The 24,672-nt window shown below is 25.2% G+C and overlaps 2 protein-coding genes and 2 long non-coding RNA genes across 7 annotated transcripts; 1 reads left to right on the top strand and 3 right to left on the bottom strand.

Annotated features, from left to right (window-relative positions):
- Window positions 1–251: 251 nt before the first annotated feature.
- On the bottom strand, window positions 252–882 carry LOC135925151 (uncharacterized). The gene is made up of 6 exons (XR_010571553.1): window positions 821–882; window positions 716–775; window positions 583–663; window positions 461–538; window positions 325–420; window positions 252–280 (listed from the first exon to the last, which is right to left on the bottom strand). It is a non-coding gene; the product is annotated as an uncharacterized LOC135925151 (long non-coding RNA).
- A 66-nt stretch (window positions 883–948) lies between these two features.
- LOC135925171 (uncharacterized) lies at window positions 949–1,354 on the bottom strand. The gene is made up of 3 exons (XR_010571561.1): window positions 1,249–1,354; window positions 1,107–1,193; window positions 949–1,066 (listed from the first exon to the last, which is right to left on the bottom strand). It is a non-coding gene; the product is annotated as an uncharacterized LOC135925171 (long non-coding RNA).
- A 13,422-nt stretch (window positions 1,355–14,776) lies between these two features.
- Window positions 14,777–21,648, bottom strand: LOC135923122 (zinc finger MYM-type protein 1-like). Of its 4 annotated transcripts, none has more exons than XM_065457702.1 (16): window positions 21,531–21,648; window positions 21,404–21,488; window positions 19,868–20,984; window positions 19,567–19,824; window positions 19,175–19,258; window positions 18,986–19,069; window positions 18,743–18,829; window positions 18,550–18,633; window positions 18,307–18,393; window positions 18,111–18,197; window positions 17,816–18,066; window positions 16,654–17,754; window positions 16,325–16,614; window positions 16,131–16,281; window positions 15,784–16,088; window positions 14,777–15,741 (listed from the first exon to the last, which is right to left on the bottom strand). In XM_065457702.1, exons 4-16 carry the CDS (start codon window positions 19,822–19,824, stop codon window positions 15,377–15,379), a joined length of 3,234 nt encoding a protein of 1,077 aa, XP_065313774.1. In that variant the 5' UTR covers window positions 19,868–20,984; window positions 21,404–21,488; window positions 21,531–21,648; the 3' UTR covers window positions 14,777–15,376. The 4 variants fall into 4 exon arrangements, with proteins under 4 accessions (XP_065313774.1, XP_065313775.1, XP_065313776.1 ...); XM_065457703.1 differs by having other exon boundaries at window positions 19,868–19,952; XM_065457704.1 differs by lacking the exon at window positions 19,868–20,984.
- A 1,902-nt stretch (window positions 21,649–23,550) lies between these two features.
- On the top strand, window positions 23,551–24,672 carry LOC135924764 (surfeit locus protein 1-like). Its single transcript, XM_065459871.1, has 6 exons — window positions 23,551–23,691; window positions 23,735–23,856; window positions 23,897–24,103; window positions 24,150–24,379; window positions 24,421–24,517; window positions 24,557–24,672. Exons 1-6 carry the CDS (start codon window positions 23,590–23,592, stop codon window positions 24,609–24,611), a joined length of 813 nt encoding a protein of 270 aa, XP_065315943.1. The 5' UTR covers window positions 23,551–23,589; the 3' UTR covers window positions 24,612–24,672.

Below are 24,672 nucleotides of genomic sequence, written 5' to 3'. Positions count from 1 at the left end.
TTTAAAATTAATATTGAGAAACCTAGGCTAATAATCATAGATGACATGTTAGCTTTGGAACCAACTTTTGATTATTATAAGTATAAAGTAATAGACTATATCACTTGTAGTAGGTGATGGTTCTTAATGATCTAGTATAATTGGTTGTCTATTATCCTTTAGTTTTCTGGAGTATGTGGGAATTGCTAAGATTTTAAATAAATATAATTTAAATAAGACTAATACCTGACATGAGTGGAACTTCATTTTCATTTAAATTCTCCCTAGATTTTTTATATATCTAAAATTTTAATGTAAATATTAATAAGTAATTGATTACATTACATTTATTAGATAGTGATTTGTTGTGACTTAGTGTATTTTTTTGTTTGTTATCACTATTTTTTTTACCCCTTGGTGTGAATATTAATTGAGATATTCCTATAAAAATAAATTAAAATAAAACAACATATTAGATAACCTTTAAATTCTAAATTGATACAGCCTATAATATTTTGTTGACTACTATCATTCTTCTTCAATGTGATACTTGATATACCTAAAATTATGATATAAATATTTAAAGGTAATAGTTAACATTACTTTTACTAGGTAGAGATTTGAAGTGATCAAGTGTATTTAGCTTATTTTTATCATAATTTTTTATAGAGTATCTAGGTATTTCTAAAATTTAAATGAATACATTTAAATAAGGTCATATAAGTTCATAAAATACCTGAGGTGAGTGGTAAATTGTTGCTTATGGTATCAAGTTCATCATTAAAATTCTGATTTTCTATATTAATTGGTGATTCATTTAAATAAGGTCATTATAAAATACCTGATGTGGGTGGTAAATTGTTGCTTATGGTATCAAGTTCATCATTAAAATTTTGATTTTCTATATTAATTAGTGATTCATTTAAATAAGGTCATTATAAAATACCTGATGTGGGGGGTAAATTGTTGCTTATGATATCAAGTTCATCATTAAAATTTTGATTTTCTATATTAATTAGTGATTTGGTATGTTCATTTTGTTGACTATCATCATTTTTATTAAATGTAATACTTGATATATCTAAATCTATAATAAAAAATATTTAAATCTTAATAGATTATATTACTTGTACTAGGTAGTGATTTTATATGGTCTTTGGGTATATAAATGAGTGTATCAAGATCATTTTCTTCCCTCCTACGTTTGGGTATATCTTATAAATGTCAAAATATTTTGGTTAGCCAAAATTATTTAAAATAATAAATTACCCAAAGTGGTTTGTACTGGCAATTTTAATTTAGTTAAAACTATGACTAGGTGTTTAATTTTAAATTCTAAAATAAAAATAGTTAGCTATTAATTTTAAATATCTTTTATATTAAATGTTATTTTGACCTGGTGTATTTACATCATCCTTATTATTTTCAATAGAGCCTATAATGCATAAGATATTAATTAGTACACTGGATTAAATATTTTTTAACCTCGTGTATTTACATCATGCTTATCATTTTCAACAGGGCATAAATTGCATGAGATATTAGCTGGTAAATTTTTTTTGTTACTTAGTAAATATTTTATAATGTCCATTTCCTTCAATCTTAAAGTTCGTAAATAGGAAATAACAATCTTTACTTTTTAGTCATAAATTTAATCTCTTTAATAATTTCATTTATAAAAATGCTACAAAATATAAACCAAATATATATTATTAGAAATAAAAGCAGAGAAAGTAGATTATGCACTATTTTCATATTATTATTTTCGAACCATATCTTCGATAAATTATAATAAATATTTTTTTAAATATGCATAAATAATATATTATTATATTTTATTAGATTATTATCAATGACTTTAAAATAATATACAGAATAATTTATATATATATATATAAGTAATAATATCCTTCCACAAACATCAAAACCAGAAAAATATAAATATTCATGGTATTTATTTGATATAAAGTCACTTTTGAGTCTTTTGAACGAATAATCTAAAAAAATTGCTCTGGGGGGGGGGGGGTAGATTATGCACTTTTTTATTTCATATTATTATTTTCGAACCATATCTTGGATAATTTATAATAAATATTTTTTTAAATATGCATAAATAATATATTATTATAATTTATTAGATTATTATCAATGACTTTAAAATAATATACAGAATAATTTATATATATATAAAAGTAATAATATCCTTCCACAAACATCAAAACCAGAAAAATATAAATATTCATGGTATTTATTTGATATAAAGTCACTTTTGAGTCTTTTGAACGAATAATCTTAAAAAAATTGCTCTGAGGGGGGGGGGTAGATTATGCACTTTTTTATTTCATATTAATTATTATCGAACCATATCTTGGATAATTTTTATTTCATATTATTATTATCGAACCATATCTTGGATAATTTATAATAAATATTTTTTTAAAAATGCATCAATAATATATTATTAAAATTAATAGATTATTATCAATGACTTTAAAATAATATACAGAATAATTTATATATATATTTAAAATTAAAAGTAATAATATCCTTCCACAAACATCAAAACCTGAAAAATATAAATATTCATGGTATTTATTTGATATAAAGTCACTTTTGAGTCTTTTAAACGAATATTCTAAAAAAAAATTAATTGCTCTGGGGGGGGGCTCCAAACCCGAAACCCCCCCCCCCCTCCCGTAGCTACGCCACTGATACTTAGTATTAAAAGCATTTATTAGTAAAATTCATCATAATATTAGCTGTAATATATTATAACTGTCAAATACGTCTAATAAAGTGGCATTTTATCTAATATTTTATAAACAACTGTATATAATAGAGGATTATAAACTATATGTCTTCTTACTTACTTTTTATTATACTTATTTGGACCTTGAAAATATTTTTAGGAATAGGTATGATAATAAAATTTAAAAATAAATATACAGTTGATTAGTGATTTTGAACTCTGCTTACAATATTAAATTTTTTAGTTTCCAATTAATAAATGATTATATTTATTTAATTAGGGTTATAAATAATTTAAATAATAATAGTCTATTAAACTTCAACTGTTAATGCTAAATTAATATTTAGTGAGTGATGTTGATATTCTATTTTTAACACAAAATTTGACTGATAGCTGATATAGTGAAAATATAATTTATATGTATTAATTAATTTAATCCAAAATTTAAAATAGTATTTATTTAATAAATATTTAGATAGTTTTATTGATTTTTAAATAATAAAATTAAATCTATATTTTACTTAATAGAATTATAAAAGAAATCTTTCAGGGGGCAATCAAAAAAATTTATTTTTAGTTCAAGAGGTTAAGATTCCATTAAAAAAAAATTTTTTTTGCTTTAGGGGGCTATTCAAATTTTTCATGGGCTTGAGCCTCTGCGCCCTCCCTAGCAACGCCACTGATTGGAGAAACAGAAACCTTATTATATATATTTATAATTGATTTTGAATCGCAATTTAAAATCCGATATTTAGGACTCATCCTAAGGCTGCCATTATAGTTTTTATTTGGCTTATAATTAGTATTTGTTTATTACTGGAAAACTGATTGAGGAATTAGTATAATCAGGTATTACATATTGGTGCACCCAGATTTTAAGAGATTATGATAATTATTGTTCTAGCAGGATGCCTATCTAGATATTTTTTTATTTCGCCAATTAAGTTTTTTTAAATTAATATAATAACTACTAAACGGGTCGAACATAAAATAATTAATTATGCGTCATAATCATTGATATAAGTTTCAATAAGAAACCAAATAATGGCAGGAATTGCAGTGTAGATTTATCAAATATTGTGATTATTAAAGTATACCAAAAAGCGGTGACGAAAAGCCAGTTTGATAGTAGGTAAGCAATTGAAAAACATTTTTTTTATTAGTAAAACCATAAAAAAATTAAGATTTTCCTTTTTTGAGTATAATTTTTGATCTATATTTTGCATATCGAATGCATCATATTTTCAATTCAATTATTGTCAGAGGATTTTATTGAATCGTTGACTGCAAATGAGTGATTGATTCTTAATGCCGTAGGTTTTAAGCTAAAATTTATTGTAATAGATTAATAGACAAACGATTTCGTCAAAGTATATATGGATATATATTTTCTTATTATAAACATATAATATATTTTATTACATTAAATAAATCACTTCATTTCATTGGTGACGATTATTTACGTATTAAATATAAAGGTTAAAATTATACTATGCCTAACGAAGACTCGAAGAAGATATTTCTGAATAAAAGCTAAGAAAAATCAGCACCTACTAAATTTCATAGTCCAGAATTAGCAAAGAAAAAGTTAATATTTAAGTCTTATATATATAATAAAGAACTCATCTTCAAAATAAAAAATATTGTTGATCAAAATTTAAAAAAGATTTATTATTAGCATATATAGGCACTGATAATTTAATTAAATAAAAATTTTTCACTATTCTAATTATTTAGAGCACATTAATTATTCAATTTTACTCTACAATTTAGAAAAAATATTGAAAGATTTTTCGAGTATTTTTCCACATCGCATCGAAATAATTTTTATACTTTAAAAAAAAGGCAGTGAAACTATTATCTTTTTCAATCAAATTGAAAAGTATTTGCTTTTTATGTAATTTTAAATTGTTGGTTGATGAACTCTTAAGAGATATTTTTATATTAGGAGTAGGGTTGCCTGAGCTGGACAAAGAACTTCGGTCAAAATATATCGAAGTAAATATTACTTTTGAAGTTACTGTGCGCTTAGCGATTTCGCTGTCATCATTGGAGATGGAAACCCTGGCAGAAGTTAATAAAATAATTAAACATAAGGCTACGCAAGGTTCCAAATATACTTATTTTAGGAATAATAATTATCATAACGTTAATAAATTCAATAATATTAATTATAATGCTAACAAATTCAACCATAATAATTATAAATCAAGTTTTAAACCTAATTGCAGCCAAAAAAAAGTAATATGCTTTAGGTGCGGAAAGGCAAACCACAGCGAAAGAGTGTAGAACGCATGCTATACAAATAATTTTACCACGGACACCTCGCCTGTCATTTGCTGATAAAGCTACAATCGCGAAGATAAATTTATGGAATTTGATATTGGTGCTGCGTGTAGTGTAATAGATGAAGGTACCTGGAGTCGCATAGGCAAACCACCATTATCACCTGCTTATAAACTAGTAGGATATAACCATATCAAAATCAAAGTATTGGGTAAATGTTTAGTGGAAGTCGAAGTAAAAAATATTTCAAAATTTTTACCTATTTGGGTAGTTAAGGGTGTGAATTCCCTTATTTTTGGAATGCCCTTTCTTAAAGAATTTGATTTAAAACTTCCTGAAGAAGTTCGTATTAATAATATAAATATAAAAGATTCCAGTTTAAATACTATTGTTTCAAAATTTCCGCAAGTTTAAAAAAAAAAATTAGGACAAATAAAATTACAGGAAGTCGTCATCAAAATACAACTAAATACAGTGTCAATTGCGTTGCCATCTAGAAGAATTTCATTTCCTTTGCGGCGAACCGCTGAAGCTGAGATGGACAGACTTTTAGATGAAGGAGTTATCGAGAAGGTAGATCCAACAAGGACTACAATTACTTGGGCTACGCCAACGGTTAATATTTTAAAGAAATCCGGTGCCGTGCGGATATGCGAAGATTTTCGCTTAACAATCAACAAATATTTAGCGATAGATAACGATTTAATACCAACTTTCGTCAACCTGACAAATAGGATCGCGGGTGTTAAAATATTTTCAACGATAGATTTAAGAGATGCATTTTTACAATTCGGAGTTAGTCCAGAATGTAAAGACCTTTTAGTAATTTCGACTCATGTCGTTATTACCGATATCAAAGAATTCCTTTTGGGTTGACTATCCGATAATATTTCAACGCTTTATGCAAAACCTATTAAAGGGAATTCCTATGGTTAGTGTATTTTTAGACGATGTAATTATTGCAGGTGAGAATAATTTTGATCATATGGTTAATCTAGAAGAAGTATTAAGAAGATTTGATAAGGCTGGACTGACAACGATGACCGATAAAATAAAATTGGAGAAAAGTCAGTTATTTATTTAGGTCATGTTATTGATGAATTTGGAATTCACCCGACCGAAGATAAGATTAATGCTATAAAAAATTGTAAAACACCATCTAATCTTAAAGAATTACGTTCGTTTTTGGGAATGGTAAATTATCATGAATCGTTTATTAAAAATTTACATTCTATTTGTGCACCTTTACACCGACTAACAATGTGAGTTTGTTTTGGTCAGCTAAAGAAGATGAAATATTTAATGTAGTTAAAAAAATATAATCAAAAGAAGATACAATAATTCCTTATTCAGCCGATATTCCTGTCGTGATTTCTTGTGACGCTTGCAAAGATGGTCTAGGAGCTGTTATTGCATATCGATTTCTTACTGGCCAGGCTTTCGGCGGCTGAAAACAATTATGCCACCATTGATCGGGAGGCTCCTGCGATCATGTTCGCTATCGAGAAGTTTCATCAATATATTTATGGAAGATATTTTATTTTGGTTACCGATCATAAACCTTTAAGATATATCTTAGGTAAAAAAGGGGACCTAAATAAAATAACAAATAACCGTTTAATACCGTGGGTGACGAAGCTATTAAATTTTCTATATGATATAATTCATAGACCTGGTGATCAAAACAAATGTGCGGACGCTCTATCCCGTTTGGGAGTAGAGAAAGAAAAAACTAATGATGTTACAAAAAAATTCGAAGGTGAAATTAGAGAATTAAAAATTAACTTAATGTAAGATTTATTTTTCACTCGCAGTAAAGTTGTAAGTGAAAACGAGCAATGATATCAATCTGAAAGAGATTATTAAATTAATTAAAAATCATTGCTATATTGATAATATAAATAATTATTTGGAGATTTTAAAAAAATTCATTTTAATTAAAGATAATATTTCGTTCGGAGAAGGATTATTATTTTATAATAATAGAATTTTTATTCTCGATAATCTAAAGAAGGAGGTTTTGAATGTTATTCATTCAAGGACCTCCTGGGATAGTGGGGATGAAATCATTATGTAGATACTATGTTTTTTGGACGAACTTGAACGTGATGTTGAAGAGTTCGTTAAATGCTGCAAGAGTTGTCGGGAAGAAAGACCGGGAGCCAGAGAAGTGTCGTTATACAATTGGAGCATTTCTACCCGACCTTGGAAACGAATACACATTGATTTGACAGACTCCCTATCTGGAAAGTATTGGTTAATTTGCGTAGACGCTTTCACTAAATGGGTTGAAGTTGCAATTAACACATATTAATTCGACCAGTGTAATAAATATCGGAGTAATTATTTCGCTAGATTTGGTTTACAGTTACATTGTCTCAGATAACGGTACTCAGTTTACTGGATCTGAATTCAAACCCTTTCTTTTTAAAAACGACATAAAACATTTAAGATCGGTCTCTTATAGCCCTAAATCGAATGGTTGGGCTGAGCGTTATATACGTACGATAAAGACGCGTTTCTATGCTGAAAGGAGAGATGGAACTCAGAACCAGTTAAATTTAGCCAATGTTTAAATTACTCATCGAAATACTCCAAATGCAACTACCGATAAATCTGCTGCCAAAATGATGTTTGGAAGGCCGCTCAGGACGACGTTAGATCAATGGGAATTACCTACGTGGGAATGGACTGAAAACGCATTATGGAAACAAAAATATTATAAAGATAGGAACGTTGAGCCCCGTGAATTTGAAGCAACGAAAGGACTGCGGGATGGCATGAAGGGACAGTGGTTCAACGGAAAAATGCGATATTGTATGATGTTGAATCTGAAGATATTGTTAAAAACAAGCATGCCGACCAACTGAGGGATGCTCATGTACAAGATGAAGAAATACCCATAACAATGACTGAGGATTTGGACAATGCAGAACACAATGGAAACAATTCTTAAAAAATTCAAAACCCCCACTACCTTATCATGATGAATTCAATTTGTAGTGAGGAGAACTGTAATGTATTAATATAAATTGTAGATTTGGTTTTAAACTACAATTTATTGTAATAGATTAAATAGATAAACGGTGGCCCAGTGGTATATGATGTAGGCTTGGAAACCGAAGGTCCCAGGTTCAATCCTGGTAAGGAACTAAAAATTTTCGAGTTTTTCTTCGATGATGGATGTGTATAGACATATGATATGATAAATTTCTGAGTTAACAGATGCCACCCTAGTCACCGACTGGCTTGGGTAGCCGGGGGCTATGATACTTGTCCAATAAACCAAATAAGACGGCCAGCTAAACTCGTGGGTCATTAAAGTATGATAACGATTTCGTGCAGCGCTAGGATAATGGTGGCCTCGGGGGCCGTTCAAGCTCAATGTCTACCAAGCTACAATGGACTTTAACGATACTCCAGTGGGAGAAATGGAATCGATAAGAATCCTCCGGTGGAATATCTGTCGATTTGATACTTCGGTGTGAGGAATGGGATATCTGTCGATATAAATACTTCGGTGCGAGGTCAAGATTACAATGGAATCGATAAAAATACTCCGGTGGGATATCTGTCGATATTGATACTTCGGTGGGGAGATCAAGATATTTTGGCCTCGATAGCGATACTCCGGTGGGAGATCCAAATGGAATCGATCAAATATATAAATTAGATAAAAATTACATGAGTAAGGAGAGAGATATTGAAGGAGCTTATCATCAGAAATGGTGATAGCTAAAAAGAAAAAAATAATATATGGATATATTATTTCTTATTTTAAACATATAATATATTTTATTACATTAAATAAATCACTTCATTTCAATTCACCATATTTTGAAAATATTCTTATCCGGAAATCCTTTATCATTCCAAACATATTTTTCCTTTGGGAATAATAGGCATGACCAACAATACAGAGAAATTGGAAATTCACATCAGTGAGTTTTTCATATTTTTATTTATCGATAAAAAACTTATGAATGCATGCTTTTATTTGTCTTAATGTTTTGTAAAATTAAATTTGGCCTTCCTTTTTCAATAATCAGTTTCTTCACATAAAAATTTCTTGAGCTATATTATTTTAAAAAAGAAGAGATACATAAAATAAAAAAAAATTCTTCCTTTTTTATTTATTATTTTTAAACACAAAACATAATTCATTCGCATGATTTTCTTTTTATTTATTAAAAACTAAGCAATTTTATATTTAGTTTTGCAATGTTTATATTTTTAACGTTGGGAAAAAATTATAACAAAAATATATCGTTTGAGAATGATTTTTATCTTTTATTTATTTTAAAAATAAGCAATATTAATTTTATCTTATGCATATTTTTTATAACGTAGCAAAAATAATTGTAATTTTTTAACGTAAAAATAATAATAATTTTTTACGTTATAATAATAACCATTTTTTTTAATTTTCAGATTAGAATAATTTTTTTTTAACTTAGTATAAAGATTATAGTAATTTTATTTAAGGATTTTTAAAGAAATATTTCAAGGGAAGCAATGCTTCCCTTGCTTCTCTGAACGCTTCATTACTTTAAAAAGGTATATAAGATATCCCCCCCCCCCCCATAGTGATGTTATTTATATTGACGGAATATTGCAAAAAATTAAACTCAAAACTAGACTTTGTAGCCCGATAGGAATTATTAATTTAGTTATTTATTAAGAGAATAATATAATTTTTATTCTTTTTCTTTTAAATTATGTATTTTTTTTAAATTTTCTATACTATTTTACATGATTCGATTTTTATTATATTTAGGTAAGCATATTTTCAAAAAATTTATATTTAATTTTTTATTAAGAATTTTTCATTTATACCTTAAATTGTGCAATAAAGATAACTTTTTATTTTAGACTATGTAAATCAGAGGAATGGGGGGGGGGTGTCTATTCTGGTAATATCATAAGCTAATATAAATTTTCCCCTTCCACTGATAAAATTGAAACTTACTACCTTTTTGAGGAAAGAGAAAAAATTTATTTATCATGTAACATAAGTTTACAATGAACGGCAATTTATATGAACAAATATTTTTGCAAGGTTATATTGGCATTAAAAGTGACATAAATATTTCCAAATTTTATAAGAATATTTGGTAAATTTATAGATTTTGAAGTTGTTCCCATATTCTGTCTAAATTCATGTTAGATTCCATTCTCTAGATAAAAATAAAATATATTTAAAAAACAAATACAAAAAAGCCTATATTTATTTTATTAGTTATGATATTAATTAATACAGTCTGAGAATTGAGTTGCTCTGATAATAAATTATAAAAAATAGTACTTTTTTTTCTCTCTCGGTGTTTTTATTAACTGCTAGACCTTTTTTCCTAGCCCTTTTCTAGACAATCCTATTGTTAGATGCATTTTTTTGTGTCTGACTTGTTTCATCCTTGTATGTAATTTCAGATTGAATATTTTAAGTTTTAAAAATTTATTATAAAATATTAACGATTTCTGAAACACAAATCAATTATAATTTAATGATACAATATTAATATTAAATAAATGTCTAAAAAGGAAACTTTGTAATAAATATATAAATTTTTAAGCATTTAAAATTAGATATATAAATTTAAATTCTACCTAGTCATGTCGTAACTTTTTTTTAGATTCAACAATAAATAAACCCCTTTGTCACTAAATTAAAGTTTATCTAATATAAGTTTAAAATAGGAAAACTATAAATTAATTTGAATCTAAAATATATCATATATAAATGGGGGTCCATGGAACCCCACCTAGTCTTTAATATAATTTATTACACCTGTGTTATGATGGATTATATAATATAAGAATTTTTTATTATCTAAGATAAATAAATTTTAGAAAAAGTATTTATTAAATCAAATTCGATTTTGATCTTTAATTTTTGTATAATTGTGTTAATAAATTATTTGAACGAACCCAATATTTTTTTAAAAAGTGGTTCACAAAATTTGTTAGAAAATGGGTTTACGTTCAAGTTTATGAAAAAAACCTTTGAACCCGGTTCACAGCTTCGGGTTTCACTAGACTCTCTAGATAATTGACACATATTTTAAACTTATTGAATCTTTCTTAAAACAAAAACAAGCCGTATTTGATATTAATAGTTAAGAGAGTAATGTTAATTAAAGAGCCATATGGCATAGGCAACAATAAATTTAATATTTAAGATTCCACATTAATAATCACCTAATTGTAAATTAATATAAAAATATAAGATCAATTTCTAATTATATATTAATATTATTTTTTAAATATTTTTGATAAAAAGGAAATCTTAAACTTTATCAAATAACGGAAATAAATTATTAAGAATGTTTTGAATATAAAATTAATTAAATATCAAAATTTATTGATCACAAAGAGAAGTGGATTAAACTTTTAAGTAAGAATATATCCCAAAATATTCAATTAATATGTATAATTTAATTTTGTATTCTCAATTCCTTATTCTAATGGTAATTCCTAAAATATATATAAGTTAATAAATACTTCCTATCTATCTTAGCATTTGTTATAAGCTGAGTTGATATTTAAGAATATCCCCAAATTTTATATTACGAAATTAAATTTTGTATTTACAATTTCTTATTTTAATGCTGCTTTCTAAAATATTCTCATTTAATAAATTCCACATGCCGTGTTTGCTCATAGATTTATTAAAAAGTGTTGATGATCGAGAAAAATTCAGTATAAATTGAGATTAGTAAAATAATAATTAAACATCAAAGGACAAACATGTTAAACAAATAAGGATATTCAATAAATATAACTAGACGTAAATTTATTAAATTGCTTATATTTAAAGAAAAAAATATTATATTATAAATATATTTTTTGAATAGAATTATGAATAATGTCTACTGAATCTTTAAACGTGATATTTTTATATGCAAAAATTATCCTTTAAAATTTTGATTTTGACGAGAAAAAAAGTTTGGCTGGTAAATTTAATAAAAAAGTTAGTATTTTTGGAATTTTCAGGAGGAAAGTATATCTTCCAAAGAGCTTTAAAATGTTTTAAAAGCCTTAGGAAATAACAACGAGACATCAAGTCTACATGAACAAGGGGTGAGTGATAGAAGTCATAAATCTTGCAGGGAGCAAGGAATAAAAAAATACTTTGGGATAGGAGGGTGGGGGATGATTTTTATTTCACGAAAAGTTTAAATTTATTTTTTAACATTTTTATGTTGCCTTTGGTCACCTTTTTAAAAATAAATTTGAAAAAATATTGTTTAATTATCTATAATTTTAACTTAAATATTAATTTAAATACATATTATTTGTTAATATATATTTAACTTTATTTAGATATATAATGTTAGAAAGAAAGAAAGAATAATCAACAGTAAATAAAATTATTATATAAATACTTGTGGATACCCCGTCAAGTATGGCGGGTTTTATATGAACGGGGTAAATATTAACTTTTTATAAGACCTAATTTGTCATTTTTAAAAATTTGATAATTTATTTTTTCTCTTTTACTTTTGTTTTTAATCTTTGAAGTGTTAATTATTTTTTCTAAATCTTATGAATTTTGTATTTCTTCAACTTAAAACATAATTAATATTTATTTATTTGTCATTTTTAAAAATTTGATACTCCTAAAATATGGAGGAAAATGATATTTAATAAATTATACATTAATTGATTTTAAATTTAATAATTAAAAATAGTAAATTTTATAAAATAAATTAGTCTTACTACTTTCTTATTAACACTCACAAATCATAATTAATTTATGATACTCTTAAAATATGGAGGTAGATGATATTTAATAAATTATACATTTATTGATTTTAAATTTAATTATTCAAATTCTTATTAATTAAACTTATAAACATTAGTTGAATAATTAAATATGTTAAATTTACCTGATTCATTATAAATTGAATAATATACATTCTTACCAATTGACACAGTAACAAATATTATTAGATTTTTAATTAATTTCTTATTAACACTCATAAATCATAATTAACTTAATAAAACTTATAAACATTAGGTGATTTTTAATTATCCATTATCATAGTATTAGATTTTTAATTTCCAAAAATGCAAATATTTCATCATACAGTTTCAACAAAATCATATTCTAATAATATAGTAAGATTATAAGGTAAAATAAATAATATACCAATCAGTAAGATCAGCCTTATAATTAATTTAATTAAACTTATAAACATTAGTTGAATAATTAAATATGTTAAATTTACCTGATTCATTATAAATTGAATAATATACATTCTTAACACTTGACACAGTAACATACCTGATTCATTATAAATTAAATAATATACATTCTTTTCTTATTAACACTCATAAATCATAATTAATTTAATTAAAGTAATAAATATTAGGTGATTTTTAATTATCCATTATCATAGTATTAGATTTTAATTTCCAAAAATGCAAATATTTCATCATACAGTTTCAACAAAATCATATGCTAATAATATAGTAAGATTATAAGTTAAAATAAATAATATACCACATTCTCGAAATTATATTAAATCTCCATCAAGTAAAATTATAAAAATCTTTAAATAAAAATATTTATTTATTTAATTAATAAAACAAAGAAAATAAATTTAAACCAATGAAATAGAAGGAAAATAATTTTAAACCAATATAATAAGACATTAATAAGCCAATAAAAATAAAGATTAATAAGCCAATCAAAATAAAAAATAACAGTAAAATAATAACGTATATAAGAAAGATTATATTACAAAATTTAATATAGAAGGTGGCTCAGTGGGAAGAACGCTTGCCTTTAAAACGTTAAGTCGGGGGTTCGAATCCCGTTATATACAAACAATTTTCTTAAACATTAGTGAGATATAGTCTCCATCGATTTATTTAACATTAGGAAGATAGGAAAGTTGATGAAAAAAATAAAAATTAACGTTAAGAAGATAGGAAAGTTGATGAAAAAAATAAAAATTAACATTAAGGATATACGAAAACGTTCATTTCTTGATTACAGTGATTATATATATAGATTTAAAATATAAAAAATATGAGGAAAAAACGTTGTTTTATATCATTTTAAATAAAAACCAGATGCTTATACATATATTATATATATATAATTATTTTTAGTTACATAATTATTTCAATACTAATTAGAGGAAGTGAAGACACTATGATATCTTTTTGAGATATAACTTTTGAGTAAAAAAGCTATAATTTAGCATATTACAATTTGAATTTGCATGATTTATTACACTATCAAATCAAAACATTAACAATACAAACATATTTTTTAAACGTTATCTCTGAATAATGGTAAGAAAATTGATTTCGTTCAAAAGTTACATTTTAGTCACCTTCCTTCATGACAGACATTATGAAGCGTCCACAATCAGCGTCTACATGGCAGAAAATTTGATGGAGGCAACCCCCATCCCAAATCTACCCCTACCCCCTAAAAAATTTCGCGGCCTTCGGCCGCGATATTTGCCTTAATCAAGAAAATCTTATATTAAGTCACTATTTATACCCTTACAAACATTCAGACCTGCTTTGGAAAAAAAAATTTACAAACTGATAACTATTGTTACTATCCGTTTTCAATTAACTTATATTTAAGTAGGTAGTGCAATCTTTTCATAATTTGATTGATAATCAATTTATTTTCATAAAAATTAATATAATAGTATTAAATGAGATAACATATTTACATTACTATAAAAAAATATCAAAAATTTAGTAAAAAAATATAAGATGAGTAATTTTAAAGAGGTATAGCTTGATTCTATAATTACTAATACCTTTATATTAAGTAAAAAAAACAAAATGAGTAATTTTAAAGAGGTATAGCTTGATTCTATAAATACTAATGCCTTTATATTAATTAAAAACATTCATATAGATATAACTATTATATAAAAAAATTTTTTATGTAAATATAACTTTTATATAAAATATTAGAATAAAGAATATAGTATATTTTGCACAAGAATTATAAAAACATTTATGTAAATATAACTATTATATAAAATATAAAATGAATAGAGTATATTTTGCACTGGAAATATAAATTTTTTTATGTAAATATAACTTTTATATAAAATATGAGAAAAAAATGAATATAGTTGCACTGGAATTATAAAAACATCTATGTAAATATAAGTTTTATATAAAATATTAAAATAAAATGAATATAATATATTTTGCACTGGAATTATAAAAACATTTATGTAAATATAACTATTATAAAATATTTAAATAAAATGAATATAGTATTATATTATGCACCGGACTAGAATGATATAAAAAACTATTAAATTAAATTTACATTATTAAAAAGGCGTATATAATTAGCTGTGAAAAAGATATAACTTATTTTATTAATAATTTAGTTAATCTTTTAGACGTAGATGCAAATCGCGTTATAATGTCGTCTATTTTAAATCTTTCAAAAACATCAATTTCGCTGGATATTAGAAGTAAATTTTCTAAAAAGGGGTCAGAAATTTTATTCCGCATTCTAGTTTTATTTATTTTGACTTTGCTCATCACTCTTTCGGCTGAACAAGAAGTAGTTGGTAGAGTCAATAAATATTTATATAATAAATATAAATTAGAATAAGAATTTAATTTATTTAAAAGACGATATGGTAGTATAAATGAATATTTTATCCATTTTTTTGTATTAATTATGTTATCGTTATTGATATCTTCCTCGGTTTCATCGTTTACAATACCTTTAATTATATATAATTTTAAATAAAATATCAATAAATTACTTTCATCAATATATAACCCATCATTCTTTTTTATTTTCAAAAGATCCTTGCAATAAATGATTGCTTGTGAATCCAAATATAAAGATCGAAAATCATTATATTCACGAGCAATATCTTGAGCATTTAATTGGTAAGTATGACAAATTTGAGATATTTGCCACCCTTCTATTCTATCATTGGCTATAATTCCAGCTGGTGTAAAAAGAGATATTTGAGATAAAAAATTTAAACAATCATAATTAAATCTTTCATTTAAATCATTAATGATTGTATCAAGCACAGGGAAAAATATTTCCCTTTTATATCTATAATGCTAAATAATAATTTTAAATCTTTTTTTATTCAACTTGTTTTTTTTTTGTTTAACATAATTATTGAATGCTGTTTGATCAAATTTGAATATTGATTTTATATTATGCAATTCCGTTGTAACATTATTCTTTTTCAAATAACTGTTAGATAAGGAATGCAATTTTAAAAAAATATTATCCCCATTAGCTACATTTTAAAATTATTTATAGAAATCGTAACTAATTTTAACCTCTTAGTCTTTGTAATTTATTTTTTGTGTGTTGTATTAATTTAGTTACCATAGCCAAATCATTACCAACTGCCTGCATTTCAATACAAGCCTCATGTGTGCATTTCAATATTTCTTTCAAAATAAATAGACTTAATATGAAATCTTCATCCTTAATTCTTGTTAATAATCCATCGGCAATAGAAGAGGTGCTTGGGTCATTAGAATCTTTTAATTCATTTAATGATGCTATAATATGTTCATAAACATCTAAAAAAATTTCTACAGCTTTATAAGATGATGACCAATTTCTAAAAAAAGATAAGTTACATTAAAAATATTATATTTACCTTGTTGTATTTTTTATTCTTTTAAGAGATTTTTTAGACTTTGTCATTTGATATTTAACAAACACTCCTTGACGTCTTACCCCATTCATGAAATTATATAACTCATCCAATATTCCCATTACCTTTTTCATTTCTATTTTGCATCCACAAACATGAGCAACTACTAAATTGAGCCTATGTGCATGGCACCAAATATATATGGCTTTTGGAGCCTCTTTCAATATTAAAGCCTGCATTCCTTTGTATACTCCTCTCATATTCCCTGCACCATCCATACTTTGCCCAACCATATAATCAAGAGGAAGACCAAGATCTTTGAACTTAGAAAAAACATGTTTCTTTATATTTTCCCCGGTGGTTTCTGATGTTGTAAAAACATGGATGATCCTTTCTACAGGATGTGGATGCGGATCATCTTCTATATATCTTACAAGTAAAGCAATGCATTCTTTTTTAGACACATCATATGTTCCATCTAATATGATGCTATAGGCACAATTCTCTTTAATTTTTTGAATAATACATTTTATTATTTTTATCTTAATGACTTCAATAATTTTTTTCACATGGCCATATGACAATAAATTTATATAAGGTCTTGAAATTTTATCTGATTTTTTTCTCCTCAATTTTTCGTTGTTATCAATGTATGCCCGTAAAGTTGGAACCGTTTTTGCCATTAATTTTATGAGGCACATAAAATTACCTTCATTCGAATTAGTGCCCCAAAAGGCTATGTTACATTTTATAAGGTATATAATGGCATCAATAATATTATGAACTATATTACGATTTTCCATTATTATATCAAGCCTATTTGATAGAAAATGATCTTGAATACGCTTATTTGCAAGCCAAGTCATGTTGGTGTATTCACAATCCTTATGAATAGAAGATGACTCATGTCTCTCTAAGTCACGCTTAAAATTTTTCCAATTATTTACTCCAAGTTGAGTCCAAAAAGTATTGGATTTAGGGCCACCAAACATAAGACAATAAAGACAAAAGACTTTGTCTAAAGTGGTGCTATAGGATAACCAATTTCTTGGTTTGAGGGAACCATCAATATTAACCTTTTTATAATAGGATATATTCATGCTCCTATTTAAAAGTAGAAATAATGGATGCGTAAAAATTAATAAAAATTAAATTTTTTAAAAACCTTTTGTGAGTAACAGGATATTGAAATATATTTGAACATGGCTGACATGGGCCTATGGAAATTATGAAATTAATCAAGATATTTGTCATTCTAAAGAATATGAAATGAAAAGGGTCATTAGGCTCCTTTTTTTTATATAATTGAATAATATTTGGGCCTTTAATGTTTGAAATATTTTGGCTTGCATTGGGATTGATAATTGGATGAAAAAAAGATATAATTGGGGAATTTTCAATAACTTTGTGTGTTTGCTAATTATTATTAAAGAGTGTATAGTTTTATTTAAATTAAATACCTCATCATTCAAAATCAGCAGATCACTGGAACTGGGCATTGTATGAGAAGATAATATAATTTGGGAATCTTCAGTAAAAGATTTGTGCTAATTATTAAATAAAGAATAATTAAAATTTGTTTATTCATGAAAATATCTGAATATCCTCATTTATTCCCTTCAAAATTATAAAAGAAATCTTATTTAAATTAAGTACCTCATTATTCAAAATCAGCAGATCACTGGAACTGGGCATTGTATGAGAAGATAATATAATTTGGGAATCTTCAATAAAAGATTCATGCTAATTATTAAATAAAGAGTGGTTAAAATTTGTTTACTTATGAAAATCTTAATTTTAATAAAAATTTTATTCTTAATTAAGATATAGAAAAGTGGAAAATATTTCATAATTTATTCACTTCAGAATTATCAAACAAATCTTATTTAAATTAAGTACCTCATCATTCAAAATCACCAGATCACTGGAACTGGGCATTGTATGAGATAATATAATTTGGGAATCTTCAGTAAAAGATTTGTGCTACTTATTAAATAAAGAATAATTAAAATTTGTTTATTCATGAAAATATCTGAATATCCTCATTTATTCCCTTCAAAATTATAAAAGAAATCTTATTTAAATTAAGTACCTCATTATTCAAAATCAGCAGATCACTGGAACTGGGCATTGTATGAGAAGATAATATAATTTGGGAATCTTCAATAAAAGATTCATGCTAATTATTAAATAAAGAGTGGTTAAAATTTGTTTACTTATGAAAATCTTAATTTTAATAAAAATTTTATTCTTAATTAAGATATAGAAAAGTGGAAAATATTTCATAATTTATTCACTTCAGAATTATCAAACAAATCTTATTTAAATTAAGTACCTCATCATTCAAAATCACCAGATCACTGGAACTGGGCATTGTATGAGATAATATAATTTGGGAATCTTCAGTAAAAGATTTGAGCTAATTATTAAATAAAGATTAATTAAAATTTGTTCATGAAAATATCTGAATATCCTCATTTATTCCCTTCAAAATTATAAAACAAATCTTATTTAAATTAAGTACCTCATTATTCAAAATCAGCAGATCACTGGAACTGGGCATTGTATGAGATAATATAATTTGGGAATCTTCAATAAAAGATTTGTGCTAATTATTAAATAAAGAGTAGTGAAAATTTTAGGCAAATGACTTATTTTATTCTTAATTATAATATATAAATTTTTTTTTAACAAAAGTTGAAATATTTAAATATTCTTATAATTTATTTCCTTCAAAATTGATAAAGGGCATAATAAAAATGTACCTATATATTAAAAATCTTATCTTTAATAAAAATTAAAAGTATTATGCTCAAATTATAGATGAAGAATTGGTTTCTACTAATTCACAAAATTTAAGGTTATTTTTACTTATATTTATTGTCATGAATTAAAATAATATATATAAAAAATTACTTTTTGGAAGTAAGATGTTATTGATTTTTTTTGTAACTTGGTTTCAACCCCATTTGTGATATTGAATGGAATATCTTTATTTAAGGATACCCAATTATTATCCTTTTTGATAGCTATCTTTGTAAATTTGATATCAGATAACTTGACATGAGGATGTTTATGTTTATAATGGTTATTTATTTTGTCACTTCTTATTTTAGAAGTTTTACAATTAATATAGTCACATTTGACTTTATATATTGTTTTGTTACTTGGCATCTAGAATAAAAATGAAATAAATATTTAGATAATATTTTTTTACTCACTGATGGCCATCAAGAATGATGGAGAATCATAATTTTATCCTTTATTTGACGGTGGATGGCTGAATCTTAAAATTCTCCTATCTTATGAGGTGTGATTCAGAAATTAAATTTATATTTGTTTAAATGAGGGTGTAATTTTAAAATTTTCCAGTGGTTTTACAAAATATATTAAAGAAATATATATTTAGATATTTTAATATATGTGCACAATAAATTTTTATTCATTTGTATTATATTTTTAATCTAAAAAATATATTAAAATCTTTTAAAATAAATTCTTATTCATTTGTATTTGTAATTTATAATCAAAAAAATATATTCTAGACCCTTATTGTTTTTAAATTAAAATTCATAAATATACACTCTATTAACATATTTTATAAAAATAATGAAAAATTTACTGATTCAATCATCATCATATAAAGGAAATTTATTATGCACCCATCATTGAATAAAGAAGAAAATTCTGATTACCAGTCATTCATAATGGACTATCAGCTATTAACTTATATTTTTGATAATGTTTTCTTAAAAGATTCCTATTATATTATATGTAAGCTTAATGCATGGTCACAAAAAATATAATATTTTTTGTTATTTATGCCAAAACAATCATGGATCAATATTTCCTCCATTATACACTTCACAATTGATTTCTTTATTTCTTAGTGTCCAACAATTTTTAGAAATGTATGATGCTTTGAAATCATAGTTTCTTTAAATTAACAATCCTAATAAATTTTGCAAATAATTGAAAACAGGCATATTTGTGATTTGCCCATTCATTTATCTTCAAATAAAGTCTGAGAAATGATATATTTTAATCATTGAAATTAGAGACCTTCACTGGCATTGATTTCTTCATCCAGCCTAGGTCATAAGTAAAAATAATTTTCAGGCCCAGTTCATGTTTAATGGAAATCCAAACCCAAACCACATCATAGGTTTCAAAGATTATTCCCAAGCCATATCCAAAAATTTAATTTATTGTTAACAAAAATAAACAATATTTCAGTATATGGAATCACTTTGTCAATTCATTTAATTGAAATCTTTTCTTAAATCAATAATCAAATGAGAGGAATAGATTATCTGTTCATTCTCCCAAGATTTCTATAAATATTTAGAAAAAAGGCCAAATATATTATGGAAAATTTGATGTTATATAAAATTTATCTAATAATGAAATAAAAAATTTATCAATTCTTTTAACAAATTTTTTATCACACAATGGTTTTCACCTCTCACTTATAATTTTGTATATAATTTACACTTACCTCAAAGAATCATTTATCATAAATAGAAATCAATTATGGGTCCAACCTGATTGCCTCACAAAAATGTGGTAATATTTACCCCATTGAAAATGATTATTTAAAAAATTATTAGCAAAAATAATTGCCATGGTTCAAAACCCAGATAACTTATTAAGTATACATATTAAGATTAAATAAAAATAGCTTCATTCTTTATTATATTTATTTATCTATCATCAAATTAAGGAAAATGCAATTATATGCTTAAAAAATTACCTTTTTAAAATCCAAAAATGTTTCTTTATATTGTTAATTGAGTAGGATTATCTTATCATAAAAGGGATTCTTTATTCAAAAGGTCCTTATTATAAAAAAATATATATTGATAATTTAAAATTGATACTGTGAAAATCTAAATCCCATTATGTAAATGAATTTTCTAAAAATTTAAAAAAATAAATATAGTGTATAATATTTATAAATTGACAGATATCTTTTCTTTAATTGACATTTTTCAGAAAATCAACGATAATCATATCGATTATTGGATTTAAAAATATCATAATACAAGTCAAAAATTACCCTCCAAAAATCAATACCTACCCCCCAAAAACAAATGCCTACCCCCCAAAAATCAATATCTACCCCCCAAAATTAATACCTACCCCCCAAAATGCCAATATTTTTTGGAGGCATTTGTCTCCTACCCCCCCGGCCATGTAGACACTGTCCACAATGAGGGCAGTAATGTTCAACTTTAGATTTGTCGTTGCTAAGAGGACAACAAACTGGGAGCGGGCAAAGACTAAAAGGAAAGCACAAACAAGATAGAAATAAAAAATTACTTATTGGCTGATTTCTAGTTTGTGTCACTATTGGTATTCTACAGAAGGGGCATTTTATCTTCATTTTTTCATAATTAATTACTGAACCATATTTCGAATTATATTTAAGATCCCCATTTATATCACATATTTTCCGTGTCGTTTTTCTTATTTTGTATTAAATATATTATTTTGTAATTTTGTAATATATATATTATTTTGTAATATATATATTATTTTGTAATATATATATTATTTTGTAATATATATATTATTTTGTAATATATATATTATTTTGTAATATATATATTATTTTGTAATATATATGCAAATATGAATAATTAATTGTTAATGAAATGATGCAACATTGATAATTATTACGTATATCTTTCTTTATATATAAAATAGTGTTGTATTAACAAGGGTTGCTAGATTCCTATTTAAAAGTGGAAGATCTCCCCTTATCTCCCCCCCCCCCAAATAAATTTTTTTTTTAAAAAATAATTTGAGAATTTTATCTTTTTAGTTTATAACTGTTAAAAATGTTAATTAAAATTATTAAGTATATCGTTACCTTATAATAAAAACTACATAAAGGAAATTAGAAATGTTTTTATGTAATGTGAAATAATTTTAAAAGAAAATTTAACAATCTCGTTATGTAAAGTATATTACATTGGTAAAATCCTAAAATTTTGGTTAAAATAAAATATATTTTTACCCATTTGCCTTAAAAAAATTCAAAAAAGTTCAAAAATGACGATTATGACAATTGTCACTTTCCTATGGTACATCTTCACTGAAATTTAAATTTAACATGTTTACAAAATATATTTTTAACCCATTTGCCTTAAAAAAATTGAAAAAAGTTCAAAAATGACGATTAAGACAATTGTCCTTTCCTAAGGTACATCTTCAATGAAATTTTAATTTAACATGTTTGCAAAATATATTTTTACACATTGGCTTTAAAAAAATAAACTTCAAGTCTGAGTCGAAAAAAACAACCAAGTTTCAAGTCTGAGTCGAAAAAAACAACCAAGCTTCAAGTCTGAGTCGAAAAAAACGACCCAAACTTTAAGTCTGAGTCGAAAAATACGACCCATATTTTGAGTCGAGGTCGTTTTTTTCCACTTGAACTCGGGTCGAGGTCGGAAAAAACGACCCATATTTTGGGTCGAGGTCGTTTTTTTCTGCTTAAACTCAGGTCGAGGTCGAAAAAAACGACCCAAAATTTGGGTCAGCTCTGTTCGAGCCGACTCGGCTAAGCCGATTAACAACCTAGCTAAATGGATGCCATGCTAGAATTGAGAATATAAGTTAAAATATCTGGTGTATTTTGATATTTAGTGTATTAATTAATCAGTTTTGCGAACCACATGAAATAAACCGTTTTATAAACAAAATAAAAAGTCTAAAGTAATTTCTAAATATATACCAAAAATTTAAGGTAACTTAGTTATAAGCTGGATAAAAACTATGATATAACGTCTTATGCTTTATTTCAGAAAGCATTAAATTCAGTTTATATCTATTAAACTATATACTCAATGAGATTATACTACATTAAATTAATAGGTCATAATTTAGAATCTATCACCTGACATGTGACAACTCTTATTATAATTAGGCCTGAAAATGTTTTTAAAAAATAATTATCAAACATTTAATCGCGGTATATACACAAAAATAAGTGCTAAGCCAGCTAAGAGTTTAAATATCAAACCTTATTTACTGCTAGTATTTATTAAAAATGTTTGATTCTATATACTTTTTCATTTAGACGGTGCCTATTACAGCGTTTGGGTTGGGATGTTGGCAAATAAGAAGAAGAAAATGGAAATTAGGATTGATACAAGATTTAAATAAACGCGTTAAAAGGGAACCAATTGAATTTGAAAAAATGTATATATTCTTAGAATTCAATTTGTAAAAAAATGTGTAGAATATCAGAAACATATAAATATCCAGAGTATACACATGTAAAATGCGAGGGTAAATTTATATCAGATAAGCTATTATACTTGGGCCCAAGGATTTATAAAGATCCTAAAAAAATTTATCAACAAGATTATAGTGGTTCATTACTTAGTTCTTCATCAAAAGTTGGTTACCATCTTATACAAGCATTTTCCTTGAAAAATAATGCTAAGTTTTTGATTAATACATAATATCCTAAAATCATTTAATAATCTAAGCACTTCTATACTTGTAGATAGAGGTTGGATACCATCAGAATACATGAATAAAATTCAATTTGAAAACTCTACAACTGATAACTATATTACTATAACAGGTTTATTAAGGAATCCAGAAGTTTCATCTGAAAAAAATAAAAATAAACTACCCACCCTTTTTCATAAAAGAGATACATACATGGCAAAATTATTAAATGCTCAACCAATTTTTGTAGATTTAGATTTTGATGGTAATTTGATCTAGATTAATATGTAATGTATATTTTTTTAGGGGTCTCTCAAACTAATGCAAGTTCAAATCCAAATCCTATTGGAGGTCAAACTCTTGTAACTTTACGCAATGAACATTTATCATATGTGATTACTTGGTTTGATAAATTTTATAATTATATCTAATATTCTTATAGGTATGGATTAACTTTTTTTAGCTCTTTATTGTGGTATAAAACTTACATAAAATAATGGCAATTATATTAAGAACATGTTTGTAATTATACTGAATTTTTTTAAGAGATGAAAAATA

Source organism: Gordionus sp. m RMFG-2023, chromosome 2 (assembly GCF_954871325.1).
Source record: "Gordionus sp. m RMFG-2023 chromosome 2, tfGorSpeb1-WG-v2, whole genome shotgun sequence".
NCBI classification, from domain to species: Eukaryota; Metazoa; Nematomorpha; class Gordioida; order Chordodea; family Parachordodidae; genus Gordionus; species Gordionus sp. m RMFG-2023.
The sequence above is the reverse complement of the archived record's forward strand: the minus strand, read 5'-3'. Positions and strand labels throughout refer to the sequence as shown.

Excerpts from the sequence above, each read along its gene's own strand:
- LOC135923122 (XM_065457702.1), bottom strand. The coding sequence starts at position 19,824 with ATGCCAAGTAACAAAACAATATATAAAGTCAAATGTGACTATATTAAT. Across the intron at positions 19,070-19,174 it reads TGCTGATTTTGAATAATGAG|CTCAAATCTTTTACTGAAGA; the intron begins GTACTTAATTTA and ends TTTAATAATTAG. Across the intron at positions 18,198-18,306 it reads TGCTGATTTTGAATAATGAG|CACAAATCTTTTACTGAAGA; the intron begins GTACTTAATTTA and ends TTTAATAATTAG.
- LOC135924764 (XM_065459871.1), top strand. The coding sequence starts at position 23,590 with ATGTTTTTAAAAAATAATTATCAAACATTTAATCGCGGTATATACACA. Across the intron at positions 23,857-23,896 it reads CCAATTGAATTTGAAAAAAT|AATATCAGAAACATATAAAT; the intron begins GTATATATTCTT and ends AAAAATGTGTAG. Across the intron at positions 24,380-24,420 it reads TGTAGATTTAGATTTTGATG|GGGTCTCTCAAACTAATGCA; the intron begins GTAATTTGATCT and ends ATATTTTTTTAG.